The sequence below is a fragment of the Vicugna pacos genome, chromosome 3, assembly GCF_048564905.1.
Source record: "Vicugna pacos chromosome 3, VicPac4, whole genome shotgun sequence".
In the NCBI taxonomy this organism is placed as follows: Eukaryota; Metazoa; Chordata; class Mammalia; order Artiodactyla; family Camelidae; genus Vicugna; species Vicugna pacos.
In genome coordinates this window covers 55,397,034-55,416,273 of record NC_132989.1, presented here as the reverse complement: position 1 = coordinate 55,416,273, position 19,240 = coordinate 55,397,034, and the positions used below count along the sequence as shown (strand labels likewise).

Below are 19,240 nucleotides of genomic sequence, written 5' to 3'. Positions count from 1 at the left end.
CCAGGCTTATTTGATTGCTACACCATGCTGTCTGTTAAACATCAAGTGGCTCCTTCAGTTCTCCTTGGATATACCTTATTCCCTTGAATTCTATTTAAGATAGAATTTCCTGAGAGCTTTGTTCTTCAATCCTTCATGTTTTTCTTTTGTACATGAGTTTGATGACACTTAAGTTGCACCCATGACCTTCAGAATTTGACTAGACCTGGGCCAGAGTTGGCTCTTAAAGCCAGTGAGTACTGTGTAGCCTTCAGAAGCCATGAGAACCTGCAAGAGGAGAACTTGGGGAGGATGACCCCACTTTCTTAAAGACAGTGCTGAATACTCCTAGACAAACCAGAACTCATCAGGAAGTGTGGCATTGGCCACAAATGTAGATATCATGGATTTGGGTAGAAAATGAACAACTCTGATGCCAAGGTGGGGGATGTACCCGAAAGTCCTATTTCCCGATTTAAATGTGGTCCCTGTCCCAACAAACCCCTCAACCCTGTTGGGGCCTCCCTTACACCTTCCTGGCTTAGATCTTCCAGATTTCTGCCTTTCATCAGGCTGTCCTTGGGAACCACTCTCTGACTTCCTTTATCTTCTACAGTCTTTCTTCCTTGATTTATGGATGCGCTCAGCCTGAGGCCCCATTAGTGTACACTGAAGAGAGCACCCTCATTATCTTCCTGGAAGATTAGCTCCTGGATGTCTTTACCAATTTATACTCAACCCAGTAACAGAGCTCACCTGACTTCTGACAGTCTGCATCTCTACCAAGCTGTTGGAGAACAGGAGTGGAGCATCCCTGATGCTTTCTATAAGCTTATGGTTTCTCTCAGTCCCTCATGTCACTGAAACCTCACTGTCAGCCCATCCTTCCCTTTGTCCTTGATGATCAGGCACCCAAGCTGAAGTGCAGTAGTTCTTCGCTCAGTGGCTATGGCATTTTGTTTGGAACTTACTTAGTGCAGTGTCCAGGCACAGCTAACAAAGGAAATTATTTGCTAATTGGGATGTATATCCCTCTCTTTTTTAAGCTGATTCCCATTTTCTTTGCTTTCTTCCTCATAAAAAAGTCTTTAGCATCTGCTTGAACTCAGGCATGCATATCTTTCCACTGTAATACTTTCTCTCCATCTGACAGGCAGGATTATCTTACAAGGAAAAGCTGAACCCTTTGACAGCTGATGATGTTACATGCCTTTTAAAACTGTGCTCCTTAAAGAGCACTGGGTGACAGTGAGGATGACCTATGAAAAGCAATTAAGGCTTCAGGATTATTTCTACCTGTGAGCTGAGAATGAGATGGCAGAGCACCAAGGAACTGTTTATAATGGATAATAGGCTCTTTTGGTAAAGCACAGGATGGGACATGAAATACTGTATCTTAGGTTCTGTAACAACATGTTGTTTTTCTCTGCTAAAACATGTAGACCAATGCAGTATAACTTTCTAATGCTGGTAGATCAAATTGATCTCTGTTTTTGCCGAAATATTCTGCAGAGTGTGTAGCCATTTTTCTTTTTCAGGAACACCAGGTTTTCCACTTACTAAGGCATAGGTCTTTCTGAAAATGGCTTAATATCCTGGAAGATTTGCAGCCCTGTATATATTTCCATAGGGAATAAAAGCAGCTACTCCCTTGAAGACAGACTTGTGAATAACTTTACATCTCAGAATGGAATTGTAATGTTCAAAGTCACGGCTTGAGCATTTTTGTCTTCAGTGAGGCTGGTTGTGCTGGACACAGAGCATGTGATTTTATATTGGTGGAATCTGAGTCATTGGATTAATGGAAAATCTTGTTCTTTGAATCACTGGAGGAAACACTATGGCAGATTATTTTCCTATTTGAGTGGTAGGAAGATGCCTGATTGAGAAATTGACTGGGATTCCAGAAAACTTTGGCCTTGCATGCAATCTTCTTGAACTGGTTGTTTTTGCTGCAAGGAGTTGATATTTTGCCTATTCTCAGTGTGGGCAGTAGGATTTGCTATTCCATTTAGCATATGAAGTTGATACAAAAACATGTGTAAAAACATTAAGACTGGGGACCTTATGTAGAGAACCTCTTCTGCACCACTCACAATTGGATAATTGCCAGCTATTCAAATATACTTGGTGGAGAAGAGATGAGTTTCCGTGGCACCAAAGCAATGTCTGCCTGAACCATATGTTTTCCAATCCAAATACAGGTTTTTTTTTTAATTATTCAGAATGTTCGCCCCTTTTCTTTATTTGATTTTGGCTGCTATGACAAGTGAGAAAACAGCAGGAAATATTTAGAACCATATAACATAGATCCATTTCCAGAAAATAAGCCAGTCCTTTAGAAAAGGACATTTGGGGAAGGGAAAAATAAAAACCTTTGTATGCCCATGACTAATCTATTCTGGAATTTTGACATAGAGAAGGTATAATAGAATGCATTGTGGACTGAAATAGTTTCTGATTTCCACTCTCCAGGCTCAAGATGGTGGAGGTGGGGATGCTATACAGCGAGAACTCTGTCCCAAGCCTTCTTTGTGACTCACTGCATTACCGACTTCAGTCTGAATGATCCATGAGTACGGTAGGCAACTCTGGCTGCTTAACATCTTTCAAAAACCCTCTCTTAAGTCTTAAAAATGTACATGTTTTGGGTCCTGCCTTGTTGAGATAGGATGCAAAAGATGGCACCAGAATCCCTTGCTGCTTAAGGTACAAAAGCACATGACCTAGATACCCCATTTGGATGGACCCTCGTAAGATACGGATGAGGAAGGGAGCAATGCTAGAATGTGGTCCCACACGGATCCATTTCCTGGCAAGTGTGGTGGCAGAGGGGTTCTGATTCTTCGGAGTTTGCAGTGGTGTGGTGTCGGCACTCAGCCCCAGGTACGCCGGGGCAACCCAGCCGTTGGGGGTGGCAGCAGGGGTGTTTTCACTTGGACGTTTCTCTGCAGGTGGATGGGTGCTCCTGTGCATTTACTCACTACTTAAAATTTACAGTCTAGTTCTCTGGCTCTCCTTGAGATTCTGATGAAGTACCTGATATACTTTTAAAAAATCCTATTTTGCTTAAGTTAGTTAGACGTTAATCCTGTGATTTTCAACTAAAGACTCCTGATCAGATAAATAGAAACAAAACATGGTAACAGAGAAGTGGTTTAACTTCAGTGAAAATAAATGAGAAGGACTTTGGAAATGGAAGATTTGAAGTGTCCATAGAATTAACAAATATGACAAATTTCAGAGGTGTACAAATTTTGATGTTGTTTTTTTGATTAAATATAGATTTTTCCCCCTTTAACTTTCCCTGTAGCCATACAAGGAAAGGCTCTACGGAAAAAATCTTGAGTATGAAGGAAATAAAAATTGTCCCAAATCATTATTTCACTCCAGGTTTATTGATATATAATTGACATATAATGTTTAAGTTTAAGGTGTACAACATGATTATTTGATGTGTGTATTATGAAATGATTCCCACAATAAGGTTAGTTAACACATCCGTCACTTCACTTAATTATCTTTTTTGTGTGTGTATGTACAGTGAGAACTTTTAAGATCTACTGTGCTAGCAACTTTCAAGTATAAAAGTACATATTACTAACTTTAGTCACCATGCTGTACCATTTTTATCCATTCCCCACTACCAGTCACGTGCTTCTAACTTATTTCACTTTGCATAATCCCCTCAGAGTTCATCCATACTGTCACAAATGGTAGAATTTCCTTCCTTTTTATGGGTAAATAATATTCCTGTGTGTGTGTATGTATTTATACACAAATCGCAATCTCTCTCTCTCATTCCATATATAAAATCACCTTTTCTCTATTCTTCTGTCAGTGGACCCTTAGGTTGTTCCTACGTCTTGGTTATTCTAAATAATGCTGCAATAAATGGGAGGGTACAGATATCTCTTTGAGGTAGTGATTTCATTTCCTTCAGCTGTATACCCAGAATTAGAATTGCTGGTTTTAGGAAACTCCATACTGTTTTCCATAGTGGTTGCTCAATTTACATTCCTACCAACAGTGCCCAAGGGTTTCCTTTTCTCCACATCCTCACCAGCACTTGTTATCACTTGTCTTTCTAATAATAGCCATTGCCATTCTGACGTGTGAGGTGATAACGCATAGTGGTATTGATTTGCATTTCCCTAGTAATGAATGAATGAGCCCCTTATCATGGACCTGTTGGCCATTTGTATATCTTCTTTGGAAAAAGCTCTGTTCAGTGACTTTGTTCAATTCTTAAGCAGATTATTTGGTTGTTTTGTTTTTGGTTTTCTATTGAGTTGTATGAGTTTCTTATATATTATGAACCTCGTATCAGATACATGATTTGTAAATGTTTTCTCCCATCCCGTAGGTTGCCTTTTCATTTTGTTGATCATTTCTTTTCCTGTCCAGAAGCTTTTTAGTTTGATGGATTCCCACTAGATTTTTACTTTTGTTGTTTGTGCTTTTGGTGTCATATCCAAAAAATAATTGCCAAGACCAATATCAAGGAGATTTTCCCCTATGTTTTCTTCTGGGAGTTTTATGGTTTTAAGTCTTACATGTAAGTTTTTAATCTATGTTGAGTTAATTTTTGTGAATGGTGTAAGAGGAGTCCAGTTTCATTCTTTTACATGTGAATATCCAGCTTTTCCAGCACCATTTATTGAAGAGACAGTCTTTTTCTCATTTAGTGTTTTTGATTCTGGTGTAAAATATTAGTTGACTGTATATGTGTGGGCTTATTTCTGAGCTTTCAGTTCTGTTCTGTTGGTCTCCATGAATGTTTTGATGCCAGTACCATACTGTTTTTACTACTATATAGCCTTATAGTTTGAAATCAGGAAGTGTGATGTTGCCAGCTTTGTCTCTGCTAGTATGTCAACAAAATACTAGCAAACAGAATTCAGCTATGCATTAAAAAGATCTTACACTGTGATCAAGCAGGAATTCATTCCTGGAATGCAAGGATGGTTAAACATATGCAAGCCAGTAAATGTGAAATGTCCATTAATAGATGGAAAGATCAAAAGATCAGTTATATAATCACCTAATAGATATATTAAAAGCACTTTACAAAATTCAGCATCCTTTCATGATAAGAACTTTGAACAAATTGTATATAGAAGGAATGTACCTGAACATCATAAAGGCCATATATGATAAACCCACAGCTAACATGGTAATGGTACTCAACGGGGGAAAGTTGAAAGCTTTTCCTCTAAGGTCATGAATAAGATAGAGTTCTCACTTTTACCACTCCTATTTATCATACCACTGAAAACCCTAGGAGTTTTTTCAAAGTTTACTCCACAGAATTCTGGAGGTCCCCAAATCTTTGACAGGGGTGTCCGCAAAGCCAAAACTGTTTTCATAAAGATTCTGACATTATTGGCCTTTTTTATTTTGTTAACATTTGCACTAATGGTGCAAAAGCAATGAAGGAAACTTACCAAGAATCAAGGCAGTGGCACTAACTATATCATAGTCATCGTATGGTTCATCATCACGCACTCAGGATTAAAAAAAAGAAAAAAGCCGATGTCACACAAGAATACCCTTGGTAAAGCACTTTGCTGTATACCTAATTATCATGGTTGTCTTGAGGAAAAGCATTTGGGCAGTTATTTGAGTTGCAGGTTGAATTCTCTGTTTTTTTTCTTCTTCTTCTTCTTAATGGTGTACTATTTTTACTTGAAAAATGACTGGTAGACAAACTATGGTTATTCTGAATTGGATATTTGGCAGAAATTCCTTGAAAATGAAGAAAGTGGGCCTGTCACTTCAAGGAAAATAGCTTAGAGTATTTACTGCCAATGATAAAATTTGAACTTTCAGAGGAAATTAGAATTTTGAAAAACTTGCATGTACCATCATGAGCTTGACAACTTCTTAATACTTAAAAGACTTTTATAAGATTGGTGATCATATTAGCTACTGTGTTTTTTCAAAATACTGTATGATGAAATGTGTCAACATTTGGAATATCTGCATAATTCACTGAATCAATATTTTCCAAATAACAATGGGTGCTGTTACAAAATTATGTGTGGGTTAAAGTTCTATTTAAAATTCAAGATAGACCAATGGATCTCAGTTTAAGAGTGCAAACATTTTCTTGATAGGGTTTCAGAGTCTACTTTTTATCTACTCTTTAAGGAATTGCTTGTTGAGTCTTAGTATAGCATCACAGAAGAATATCCACAAGTATACTCCTTCCTTTCTTCCTTTTTCATCTATATCTATGTGAGGCTACATTTTCTTTATATACTTCAACCAAAACATAATTTTGTAGCAGGTTGAATGCAGAAGTAGATAAAAGAATCCAGGCTTCTTCTATTAAGCCAGACATTAAGCATATTTTCAAAAATGTAGAACAATGTCATTATTCTTACTAAGTTTTTGTCTTGGAAGTAGTTATTTTCATAAGAATATGTTATTTGTTAATGTGCAATGGCTTTATTGTAATTTGGGGATTAATAGATTTTAAAACATTTTTTAGTTAAACCCAGTTCCAATAGATGTAACTCACATCAACAAAAGTTCTTTGGAGTCCTCAATAATAATAAAAGTGTAAAAGGGGCTTGAGTCAAAAAAATTTTTTAAATGCTACTTTAATAAATTATTCTTGGAGAATGCTGCTTTTAAATATCATGGGGCCATTCCAAACAGGTGAATGTATGTATTCAGCAATAGATTGGGGTGACCTGTTTTGAATGTAAAAGTGGACTAATGATTGATAACAGTCACATAAATAATTGAGACATCAAAAAGAAAAACAAAGCTTTAAAGAGCCTCTTTGACACTTTGTTCATGTGCACTGAAGACTGTGGAACTTGGTTACTGACAGGAGACGGTGAATGCAGCTGTTGGTCTCCTAGGGAAGCTGTTTGCTTTTCCACGTCACATATACGCTTTTTTGATCTCAGATACTAGTCTTCTGTCTGGCTTCCTTGTGCTTAATACCTCTGACATACGGCTTGTTTCTTTGTCTGCCTTTTATTATGTTATTTCATCAGGGTACTTTGAAATCAGTATGAGGAATAATCAGACTACAATTCTGTTTTACGTGCATTTTCTTACCAAAATACATAGAATTATATGGCATTCTTAGGATTCAGTTCTTCTACTGATGACATAATAAAGAGTTGAATAAAACTATAGAGCCTGGCATGGTTGAGTCTATTATTACCTGATCTAGAACATAAAAAAGTAGAAGGAAAGCAATTGGATGAAAACAGCCAGGGAAAGAAACGAAAGATGTTTTCCTGCTGCTTTTCTGATGTCAGTATTTCTTTTTCTGAGCTTTGACTTGATCTCCTCATTTCCTCTCTCCCTGGGACTCTAGATTCTCAGCCAGAGTTTGATAAAACTTGAGCGTGCTGTCAGTACGGTGAAGTTCCCTGGGCCCAGATGCGTCTTTACCCCTTACTAGCTACGTGACCTTGACCAAGTGACTTCAGCTATTGGTGCTCTATTTCCCCTCCTATAACATGGGGAGTAAAAATAAGTGGATCTAACTCAGTGAGTGAATGAAGATTAAGTGAAACAATCCGTGTCCCGTGCTCAGCATTCTGCCTGCCACCTAGTGAGTCCTCCAAGTATATTGCCCAGGACTCTTCTGCCCTGCTTTTTACTCATTAGCACTTTTATCTCATCTGTACTTGAAATACATGGGAAAATAAAGAACTATATTAGATTCTTCAACGAATATATATTAAACAGTTATATACCAGGCATTGTGCTTAGAGGAATAAAAACAGTGTCAGAAGGGCCCAAGGCCTTGTCCAGGTAGCACATCACTCTATTTCTAGTCTCTGTCAAAGTGTTTGATAGATAGAAGATGTTTGAAAAGTAGGCACGAGAAAGCAGATAATCAACCTATGAGGTAAATATAATTACTCTCATCATTTTACAGATGCAGAAACTAAAACTTAGGAAGATTCGTTTTTCAGTGTCACCCAGCTAGTAAGTGACAGACTCAGAATTGAAACCACCTCAGCTTAGAGTCAGTCCCAATGCTATGTTTCTAGGAAGGCAGTGCCAACACTAGCTATCTATGATGCTTGTGAAGTATGAACTGGTTCCTTACTGTCTCATTACCAAAGAATATCACCACCCTGCAGATAAACCAAATTCTCAACAAAACATTTCCTAAGTATTTACTGAGTATTCACCTTCTTGAACAGGACACTGGTCTAATCTTGGAGGATGTATCAGTTAACTTGAGAGATGTTAGTGGAACTGCCATCCAAGGGGACAGATACTAAATTCGTTGTGTGTGTGATTGCCCTTGTGATGAATACTGTAAGGGAGCAGACATCAGAGGTTCTGACTTAGTCTAACAAAACGGTCAGAAAGTCTTCCCCAAGGGATTTTTAAATTGAGCTCTGAAAGGCAAACAGAGAAGAATTAACTAGAAAGTAAGTGAAGAAGAATTTCTTGCAGAATAAGTGTGTCCCCAAGACTAACCTAGGGCATTGCAGTAAAAGAAAGAAGGCCAGTGTGTATAACTAGATCATAAGTCAGGCATTAAGATGACATGAAGCTATAGAGACAGGTTAGGGCTGGATTTTCCAGGACTTCGAAACCAGGTTAAGCATTTTGGTCCTATCCTCAATCCAGTGAGTTTTAAAGAATAAAGTGATGTGATAAGATACACAATTTAGAAACATTACAGTGTGAAAGGACACAAGGGAGAACTCTGTTGAAAGGGGATGGCTGTGTGGACCAAGGTAGTGGATTAGAGATGGAGAAAATAGTAGATTTGAAAGATACTGATGGGATAGAGCTCATATACTTGGTAGCTTAGATCAGGGAGAAGAGCAGGAGGCCAGCCCAGGTTTTATGGGACCTGAAGCTTATGGAATTGGGAACCTCCTCCAGAAATTTATTTTCTGTGTGAAAGAAGGTCCCAAGATGCCTAGCAAAGGCCCCGAGACATTGCCTACAGACACAGTGAGGTCTGGACGAGGAAGAGAAAGGGCTTCCTTTTCTGTATCTTTTTTTTATTGAGGGGCAACACTTTTCTCAGAATCCTTCCCAGAGCTTGTCTGAAGTGTAGGAGGCTGGGTAGAAAAATAGATGATCCCTTCCAATTCTGAGATTCTCTGATTGTGGTGGGAAGAAAATAATTTAGGCAAGTACATTATCATCTGTGAGCCAAGAAGGTAATCCACACCTCTGCTCTAGTAATAAGATTATTGTCCAACAGGATACTTTTGAAATAGTAATTCATGCTTGGACAACAGATAAACTGAGCTGTACTCTACAAATTCAGCCAGTGACCACTCTCTCTATTTTGGACATAAGTGACTGGGTGGGTTCCTCTTTTTTCCCATGTTTTCTCCCCTCATGACGATGAGCTCCAGCCCTCTCCAGGGATCACTGTGGGTGGGATCTGACTCAGTTCCTTGTTGACAACAGTTGGCACCTGTTTTCTGTCAGCTGACTGGTGCCGCAGCGTTTTGTACTGAGGCAAGGAGGAGGCATAAGCTCTCAGAAATAATCAGGCATGTGGTGCTTGTAAGCCTTCCTTCTGATAGAACCCAGAATCACGCTGGGAGAGTATTAACTGGAGATGGTTTGCTGGAAGATCGTGTCTCCCCAAGTGAGCTGAGAGAACACTGGTCCTGGAAGATTGTCCAAGAAATACGGATTCTGTCCAAAGAAATGCAGCTCCCTCTTAAAGAGTTACAATGCACACCACTGTATTAAGAGGACTTCTGAGACCTCCCACAAAAAAGAAATACAAAAAATTCAGTATTTCATTTACTGTTTCACAACTGTACATGACCAGGAAATTCTTTTTGAACACACACACACACCACTGATTAATATACTGAAGAATACACTTGAGTAGGGGTAGGAGGAGGTGCATCAAGACAAAGGCCAGGGAATGGAGAGGGGAATAAAATGGCCCAACATAGTAGAAAACTCCCAGAGTTCATGCCTGGACTAGTGCATCCTCGTTCTCAGTAGGATTGGCAGCCCTTGGACTGGTCTGCATGTAAATTCATATGCAGTTGATTCTTGATACAAAGAATGCCTGAGCTGTTGGGCTGGCCTGTTGCTCCTCTCAGAGAAGAGCTTTGGTTCATTTCAAGGTAGGTCAAGGAGTGATCAGTGACAAGGACAACTGCCTCTCTCATTTTGAAATTTATTGACGTTTCCTAAATTGAAGTAAAGAAGCAGTATAAAATCTAGTTGTTCCTGAAAGCGTAAGATTGCCTCTTAAGGCATCAGTTTGAAAAATTTAGAAGTACAGCTGAAAAGGGCAGCACAGTGGAAGATGGGGTCAGTAGGCCAGTTTTTAAATTTAAAAATTTTAAAATTGGTCTACCCACTGGCTGTATGAACTTGGGCAAGTGACTCAACCTCTCTGAACCCCATTCTCCATATCTGTAAAAACACTTCCTTTGCAGCATAATGTAATCATTAGAAATAATAGATTTAGTCTCATGAATTACTGTCTCATCATTGTGAAAATACGAAACCTATGTGCTTAACATGTAGCAAATGTTCACTTAATAAAAGCTCTTTCTATTAATTCCAATAGCAGAAAAGGACTGATAGTATCAGTACCTATTTGAGTCCCATACTATGCATATTTTCTAGAATGTTATGTCACCTTTTTGCCTTGCTAATTCAAGGCATAGCCTAAGGTCTGGAACTGCTGTCAGGTTAAAATCTCAACCCTACTACTTGTTACCTATGTGACCTTGAACAAACCACATTACCTCTCTCTGCCTCAATTTTCTAATCTACAAAATAAGGACACTCATATTATTATCTCCTTTTTTCCCTCACAGTTCTCATGAGAATTCAAAGAATGCTCTGTGCTGCAAATATTGTTAAGGACCCATTGTTTTTCATTGTTAATATCAACATTTCTCAATGCTTTAAGAAATGTTTACATTTGGAAACGAGTACTCCAGCTCATTGCATGCATGCGCACACACAATTGAGTGAGTAGACGTAAAATTCAATGATTTCTTTTTTTCATCGTCTCATTTTTCTTCACTTGTCACCTCTGGCTTTCCTTGGCCTTGGGTGACTGTTCCTGGAGTCTCAGCTGTCACTTTTGACACTCCCTTCTCATTGCAGTCCAGTCTTCATTGGCTTCAATTAAATGGTTTCCAGTGTGGCTTTAGGAGAAGAATATTCACGTTGGAATGACAGTTCCCAAGGCAACATCATTTTGGCCAGTGACAACTTAGAATATTTCCATCTTCTTCAATGATTCTGATACCTTTTCCTTCATTGAATTTGTAGATAAGAGCTGCAAATTCAAATCTATTTGGCTTTAAATTCCGTTTTCTTTTCACAGCACCACAGTAATAATAAAAGCAACAGTATCACTAATAAAAACTAACATTTATTGAACAGTTGTTAGGTACAGGGACCATACTAAGTTGTTTATCTTCATTATCTCATTTAATCCTAACAGCAAACCTATAAGCTAGACTTCATTGTCATGGATGATGAAATAGACCCAGAGAGGTGAAATAATCTACTCAGAAGCACACAGCTAGGATATGGAAGAGCCAGAATTCAAATTCACTTACAGCTGACCCAAGAGCCACTTTATGTTGCTTTTACATTTTCAGACTTTTTTCTGCCCTTTGACAACGATGATGTAAAAAATAATTGTGAAGCATTTAAGGCAGAACCAGGTGTAAAAGCTACTCTCCTCACATCAAAACGTCATCTAGATTTATAAATCAGCTACTACTGGGGCTGCTAGGGACAGGAATAAAGGAACTGACAGTGGAAGGAGACATGACAATCATATAGGACCATGCCTGAGAATATTTCCCCCTACCTTCTTCTGTGAACAAGAAACCTTTTTTGAGCTTGTGGCCCCTCCCTTCCCTAGGAAAGTATTCAATGCAGATACCTACAATATGGGCTTCTCTAGAGGTGGAGGGTATGTGCGCGTGGATGAGAATGAAATTGTGAAGTTCCAGGCAAATTGGATTAGGACATATGTTAGAAGCTCAGTATATAAACCATGAAAGTGAGCCTTGCACATGACTTGAGAATGTTGGGCACATAATGACTGTAGTCATCTCTCTGTCTATGCATTGATGATAGAGTAATGCTTACATAATATCTATATGTAGCAATATACAGACAATACAAATTATACAAATTGCAAGTTAAAACCCAACATAGCAAAAGTTATTTCATTTTGTGTAACAGAACTTTGTTTCTCTTAAAAGTTGCCTTTCTGATAAAGGATGTGAGCTTGATCTCAGCCAGTCAAGTTTTCTTCCCTTAACCCTGGGGTTGCATCGAGCTTCTGAGAGAAGCTAGTAGACTATGAAAGCATTGGATGGGGTATGGATCAGGAAGGGAGGGGAGCATAGGTGTCTACTTCGAGTTACCTTCTGTCAATGCCATTATCAGCGGAAACATCCATTCTAGTCTTTGGGAAGTCTTGTGCTGATCAGTGTTACCTGATGCTACTTGTGGGTATGTGTTAGTAGTTTTGCTCTCTGCTATTACCTCCTAAATAGCTACCTATACACAGTCACTCATTATCTGAGGCTCTGCTTCCAAGAGGAACTAAGCTAGCTTAGACAGACCTTTAAAAATGAAAATTTCAAAGTTTGGGCAGGATCTTTATTTATCTGTGAGATCAGCACCAAGAAGTGTGTATTTTAATATTGGCTCTTCTTTTTGTACTTTAGGCTCAAGAAGGCATGATTGGAAAGGGATGGTATTGGTAGGGGAGTGAACAAATGGAATTTTTACTGTATTTTTCAGTTTTGTTGACATATGGAGGCTGTGTCACCAACTACCCCAACACTCAGTTGCTTATACCAGCATTTATTCTCAATTCAACTTGCCAAGGTGACAAGGTGACAAGTTCAGCTTATTTAGTCTGCACTCATCTGGACAGCTCTGTTTCCTGCTGTGAGTTGGCTGGGTTTGGTTCCAGAATTTGAATCTGTTCCATATACATTTGTTCTGGAAACAGGCTGAAGGCTCAGTAGCTCCATGGAGCATACTCCTCACAGCACTGATCACTGAAAAGCAAGAGCCAAACCAAACTGTGCAAGCATATTTATGGCCCTTGATTGCATCATGTCCCTTAGTATTTCCTTGACCAAAGCAAATCACACAGTCAGGAAAGTACACTCTGTCACTGGGGCAGAGAGAGTGGAGTGAATCATTGTCATCATCGTGTGTACTAGTGCTATAGCCTTCCAAAATTAAGAGGCAGTTAAGGAAACACTACTCTTCCTCCTATGAGTTTAAATTTATATTTAAGAATTAATGTCTATCCTTGTGTATATTTGTATTTTCTCACAGCCTGCACATGGTTAATCCAATAGTTATCAAATGGTCATTCAAAAGAAAAGAAAGACATATCTTCAACCCTTCCAGTGGGAAGACTTTGAAGATGGCTGGAAGTGGAGGACAAAAGCTAGTTGAACAATCCTTCTGTAATTCTTGAAAAATCACTTTAGTTTGACTGAATATTTATGACTTGGGAGGAGGGAATGGAGTCTGGGGGGAAACCAGCCCTCTTGGGTAGAAGGACATCCGATTCTGAAATGGTGGGTGGAAATTTGAGGGATGGGGGTTTGAAGCAGGAGAGAAAATTAGGCCTGAGAACAGGGGATCAGGGTTAGGAATTGAGGGCTTCTGATGAGGGACCCTCTGGGAAGGATTTAATGCTTAGCTGCTGAAATCTGGCCTATAATATAACAAGGTCATGATTAGTGAACTATTGCAAATGACTTCTCACCTGTAGTAAGTCCCTGTAGTTTGTGTTTGTCTGTTTGTTTTCCTTAACACTTCAGGTAAGGCTCAGTCATACAGTTTGTATGTTGTCAAAAACAGTGAAAGATTGGGCTATAAAGGAAAATGAATTATACCTGTTTAATTAGATTCTTAAATTACCTTTAGGAAAGCCCATTTAATTTCCTAATGTAAACCTTCAACTTTTCTTTCTTTACAGTTCGTTTGGTAAATACAATAAGTAAGAGGAGATTTTGTTTTTGTTGGACACATGAGCTTTTTTTTTTGACTTAGAAACCATTTATTCTTTTGATTTATAAGCATATTTTACATATTCTGATCAATACATCAAGTGTATAATGTGTGTGTTCCCTTAAAAATGCTAAGACCACACATGTTAAACTTAGCTGTATACACATTGTAATAGGCTATTAGACAAATACCACTTTTCACATCACAACACATACATATTATACTTTTTTTTTTAACTGGCAGAGGAACATGCCTTTCAAAAATATTTTATTGGATGAAACTTTCTTATTCTCAGGAAAATTTTGGTTTTTAATATAATTTATTATGCCTTTTAAAATTCTGCTTGATAAAAGCATTATAAATACCTGTAAAGAAAATATAGTTTAAAATTCCAAGGGAAATACCATATAAGTTTCTTCTTTTACATTTTCACAAAAATCCACACAAGCACTAAGAAAGGCTGACAAAAATATTTTATGTCTGAACAATATATTCCAGGTTGGAAACATTCAAACATGACTTTATTTAAAGCTTCTCTAGAGTGAACCTTTGGCTACAATCCAATGAGCTGGTTGGGGTTTTAACCAGGAAAAGATACTGTTAGAAAAATGAAAAAGAAAGCATCATACAATTTGTACTAGATTAAGAATGAGGAAAGGCTAAATTTTCATTTATTAATTTTTATTGGGCTCGCTGGACCTTAGCTCTTTTTAAGTTGAAATTTTTTGTAACTCTCTGGTCCTTTTCAGCTCTATTTACTACTTTATGATGTGCTGCAAATTTCAAAATTCTGTCCAACACTGTGTATCAAACAATATGTGATATTTCCAAGGACGCAGTGATACTGCAGTTCTTTGGGGGAAACATCCTCAAAGCATCATGGGTATTGTTCTGGAAATGCCCTCATTCTGCACAAATTCAAATGGTAGGCTAGGGGGTGAAAATTTGTCTTACCAAATACACTTTAAACTAGAGCGAGTAACAGACCCTCGTGTTCTCTTCCTGATGTAGTTCAGTGTAGTCTTTTTCCTGGTCTTGTCAATGTGTGGCCTCTTGAAGTTCAAACTTTGTGGAAGAATTGCGGACAGCAAATTCTGTGGGAGAATGCCAGGACTGCAGGTGATGGAAACCTTTGTGAGCATATAGAGTGGGGAGCTAGGGGGTTGGCAATTAATGAACTAGTATAAATGAACATTGATTAAACACGTAAGTCAAACAAGATTTCAGAGGTATTTTCAGAGATCTGAAATACCATTTTTTTCCTGTAAATTAATTTGGTCATGAAAAATTCTTGTAACTTTTGATTATCGTAGAGATCCTGAAAGAAGCCTGAAAGAAGCCGGGGATATGTTTTTCCTAATGCGCTTAACACTTTGTACGTGTTCTTTTAGTGCAGGAGTGGGGAAAATCAAATGCCTAGAATGCTGACCCCTAAGGTGGCCACTGTAAGCAGCACGGAACAGGCTACCACAGGGACATGGTGTTCAGGTATATTTGGGCAGCTACTACTCACCTCCAGCCAGCTGTTGCCATGAGTGAAGATGGTTCTAAGAATCAGGTTTTAAGTGAACTATGATATTTTCAATAATTACTCACACTTTTAAAATATTTAAGATGCTGAACAAAATCTACCTGAGGGACACATGCTGCCTATGGGTAGCCAGCTTCTGTCCTCTGAGTTGAAGCTTACAAGCAATTTGGTGAGAATTTGGACACTATCATCTGTAAGATTGGAGAAGGGCCTTTAGTGCCAAGGAATGAACACTCCGTTTCAAAAATCCAGAAAAACCTGTTCTGATGAATATAGGTAAAAACACAAGAAAACCCTACATTGGCTCTCCCTACTATGAATATTTTCCTTTGATTACACTGGTTCTCCATCTTATAAGTGGCTTCATATTATAACCATTAAAAAAATTATGACTAGGAATTTGCCAAGTCCCAAGTGTATGTTTGTTCTAGGAAAGTGGTATAAATAGCTCCCTCAGTATTTGATTTGTGGCTGAGAAAGGAGAAGGTACTGGGGGGAGAGGAAGGCCAGAGGTCACAGCATAGGTCACAGCACAAGTCAGTCACCTTGAGGTCCATGGAGGCCTGTCCATGGCACACTAAGTGCAGAAGAATGTTCTAAAACTGCTCAAACCAGATAATGCAGGCATTGAGGCCTGTTTCAGGATCTAAATAACCCAGCCTCTCTGCAAAATAACCTACCTAGTGGCCACTTCCTAAATGAGCAGTACTTGGGCATAGAAAAGCCCAGGGCATGAGTCTGCTTGTGAACTCTTTCATAGAGACTTTCCAAACCCTTCTTTGGCATCAAAATTTGAAGAACCACATGGCAAAGACGGGGATAAGCTATGAGAACAGTCTTCCTTCCTCTCATTTTTTTGCAGATTACTTTTTCAAATTAATCCACTGCCCAGGTTATTCCTTTTCTTTTGAGAAATGAAATGAGAGGGTCCAAGGAGTCATTCTCGAGGACCACATGTGAACTCTGGTTCCAGAAAGAACAAAACATTTGACTTGTGCAGGCAGGGAAGACATGTTTTAGGAGCTATAATCAATTCAGGAAGTTGGATTTACTTCTTGAGCTCATAGCTTTCTAATATCCATTTTGGGGAGAAAAAGAAAAAGTACCATGAAAGATATTATAGACATAAGAATCGGTGACAAAACAACCACTTCAGACACAGGCAGAATCTAAGGGGAAGGAAGAAGCGTGAATATTTCCAACTTAGGACCACACACTCGTTTTAACTGTCCTCCCGCAGAATGTCCACCAGAGCTTGCAGCAGCCGGTCGTCCCTGTGCTTGTAAGGTTTCGTGTTATAGAAAACATCGACATAGTCGTTATACAGACTGTCCTCAGAGTCTTTAAGCTGGGAAGGCTTGTTCAGCTTTTCCAGGGCTTCGTAGAAATTTTCATAAGGGATGTTGAGCTTCGCACTTGGAGACTTCTTTGGTGATTGCTTTGGGGGGAAGTTTTTGCTGAAAGCGCTTTGTAGGAGTCGCAGCATGGCCTCGGAAGGGGGTGCCTCTGCCAGTTCAGCCCTTCTGCCCCCCACATTGCCACTGCTGGGGCTTTTGGATGTCAGAGGGTTCTCATCCAGGTTCTCTTGTGTGGGCTGCTCCTGAAACAGAAAGCCACCGACAAAGGGGAGAAGGCTTGTTATTTCAGACCAGGTGAGCCAGCTGCAGTGCCCACCCACTGCCTGGCCCTCGAAAGGCAGTTTGTGGGGCAGAGAGAGCACAAGGCTGGGAGTCACACTGTCTCAGGTTTCAGTCCTCATTTCCTCATTGACTGATGTATCCTTGGCATCTTTTTAATCTCCCCAAGCTTCACCTGTGAAATAGCAATAAGAATCCCTCCATTTCTGGTGGTTTTTGAAGATGGAATGAGATGATGCCTGGAAGTGCTCACAAGATAGACCTGCCTCCAGGACTGTGACAGGAGGCCTCCAGGCTGGGGTCCCAGGGGAGAGGTGTTTCATAGACTATAAATGGGGCCCGAATATGAGCTAGTTTATAAGTTTCTTGAATAATGTCTCTGTTACTTTCCGAAACCCCTTTAAAAAGCCAGCCCTATTTGAGGAAGGTCATTCTGGAAATTCTGATAACCTACCTACTACATCTGAGGCACTGTGCTAGAAGCAGGAGGGATACAAAGATAAAGAAAATGTGTTTTCCACCCACCATCTGATAAGAGAGAAGCCAGCAGCGTCAGTAGGCTGAGGCCCTGGAACGTAACTGACTAACTTTAGCTATCCTCTGCAATTTTCTGAAGAGAAACTATGATTTTATAGCTCCCCTTGGAGTTACCAAGAAGTGTCAGTTAAGGAATTAGTAAAGAGGAACCTGCGTGATTTGGTCATTTGAGCCTTGACCCTCTTTCTGCAAAATGGACATACTAAGGTCTCTCCTTTCTAGGTTACAAGGATTATTAGTTAAATGAGACAATGTAAAACCGGCTTAAAAACTAAGTGCAACACAAATTTTAGGTGTGTGTGATCAAAGAAAAAGACAGTTCTCTTTAAAATTTGATAGTGTTGTAAGTGGAGAAAATTTATGTTAGTTTAATAATTTTGAATTCATTCATTTTAGTTTCTAAATTTTGGATAGAAGGGCAAAATGAATAAAACACTTTCCTACAGAAAATGAACAGTTGAATCCTCTGACTCCCTTTCCTCCCAACCCATAGTTGACTCATTTCCTGCCTAAAAGTTAGAGGCAGCTTTACCCACTATAGTGTCCCCTGCAGTTTAAAAAAGAACGTGCCAGGAAGAACAGAGCCACACAGACCTCCCCTGAATCCACCACCTTCTCCACCCCTCTTCGGTCGTTCTGAACAGTGTTGTAGGATGTGTACACCCGAGGCTGTTTCATGTGTTCTGGCTGAGAAGAGGTCCCATGCAGAATCAACTTCCAGTTCACGATTCTTCCTTCATTTTGCATTCTTCCAGACTAATGAATAAGCATACGTAATTTCAGTATGTGTTCTGCATAATATAAAACAAACACCTTCAAAACATGTAAAAGAGATTTTGTAGTTAAAATCTAATTTTAAGATTCTGTGCACTTCATATGTAGAACTCTGTGTACAAAGACATAAATCACTGGCCTCACTCTTGTTATGAAAATTGACAATTGACAGGTTCAAGGATTTAAAAATTAACTCATTGCTTCATTTAGTTAAAAAAAAAAAAGGAGAACTCTCTACATGAACTTTTTTCTGTACTGGATGTGTTCTTAAAAAGTTGACTGTACCTCCTATAAAGAGAATTATATTGACCAATTATCAACTTGTAGAAACATTCCATTGGGAAAAGAAAAGTCTGGAGTATTATAAATAGCCTTCAGCATTAAGCAATCCTTAAAAACTGTATTTATGATAAGAGTAATAATTTTCACAGATTCAACAATTATGTTAAAAATAATACGCTGAAGTCTAAAATTCTAAAAAAAAAAAAATCTAAAACTATAGAGTCAGAGTTTGCAGACATGATATAAAACAGTCCTATCTCGGTAAATAGATTTTCTTAGTTTCCTTATGGTGAAAATGAGTTAAAGAATAAAGGCCAAGTTCAGGAGCAGAACCACAAATTGAGAACATTTTCTTGTTCTCCCTATGAGAGCAAGAATTTTTACAACTTCCATTGCTAAGTCAAAATTTTAGCAATCTTTAGATGAAAGCTATTCTCAGAGGAAAAAAAGTGACAATGACTATAAAATTCATATTGTTTTAATTGACAGCTTCAGGAATTTA

General features: G+C 38.7%; 1 protein-coding gene and 1 long non-coding RNA gene across 2 annotated transcripts in view; one reads left to right on the top strand and one right to left on the bottom strand.

The window, feature by feature from the left end:
* The first annotated feature begins 2,455 nt into the window (after positions 1 to 2,455).
* Positions 2,456 to 19,240, top strand: part of LOC140695622 (uncharacterized) — a 233,488-nt gene continuing 216,703 nt past the window's right edge. The window contains exon 1 of the long non-coding RNA XR_012071315.1: positions 2,456 to 2,560. This is a non-coding gene — a long non-coding RNA (uncharacterized lncRNA). The remainder of the gene's footprint in view (positions 2,561 to 19,240) is intronic.
* Positions 14,436 to 19,240, bottom strand: part of PCSK1 (proprotein convertase subtilisin/kexin type 1) — a 39,104-nt gene continuing 34,299 nt past the window's right edge. Inside the window, exons 13-14 of the mRNA XM_006212951.4 lie at positions 18,277 to 18,438; positions 14,436 to 17,108 (exon numbers count right to left, since the gene is read on the bottom strand). Coding sequence (XP_006213013.2) covers positions 16,731 to 17,108; positions 18,277 to 18,438 — 540 coding nt within the window. The 3' untranslated portion in view covers positions 14,436 to 16,730. The remainder of the gene's footprint in view (positions 17,109 to 18,276; positions 18,439 to 19,240) is intronic.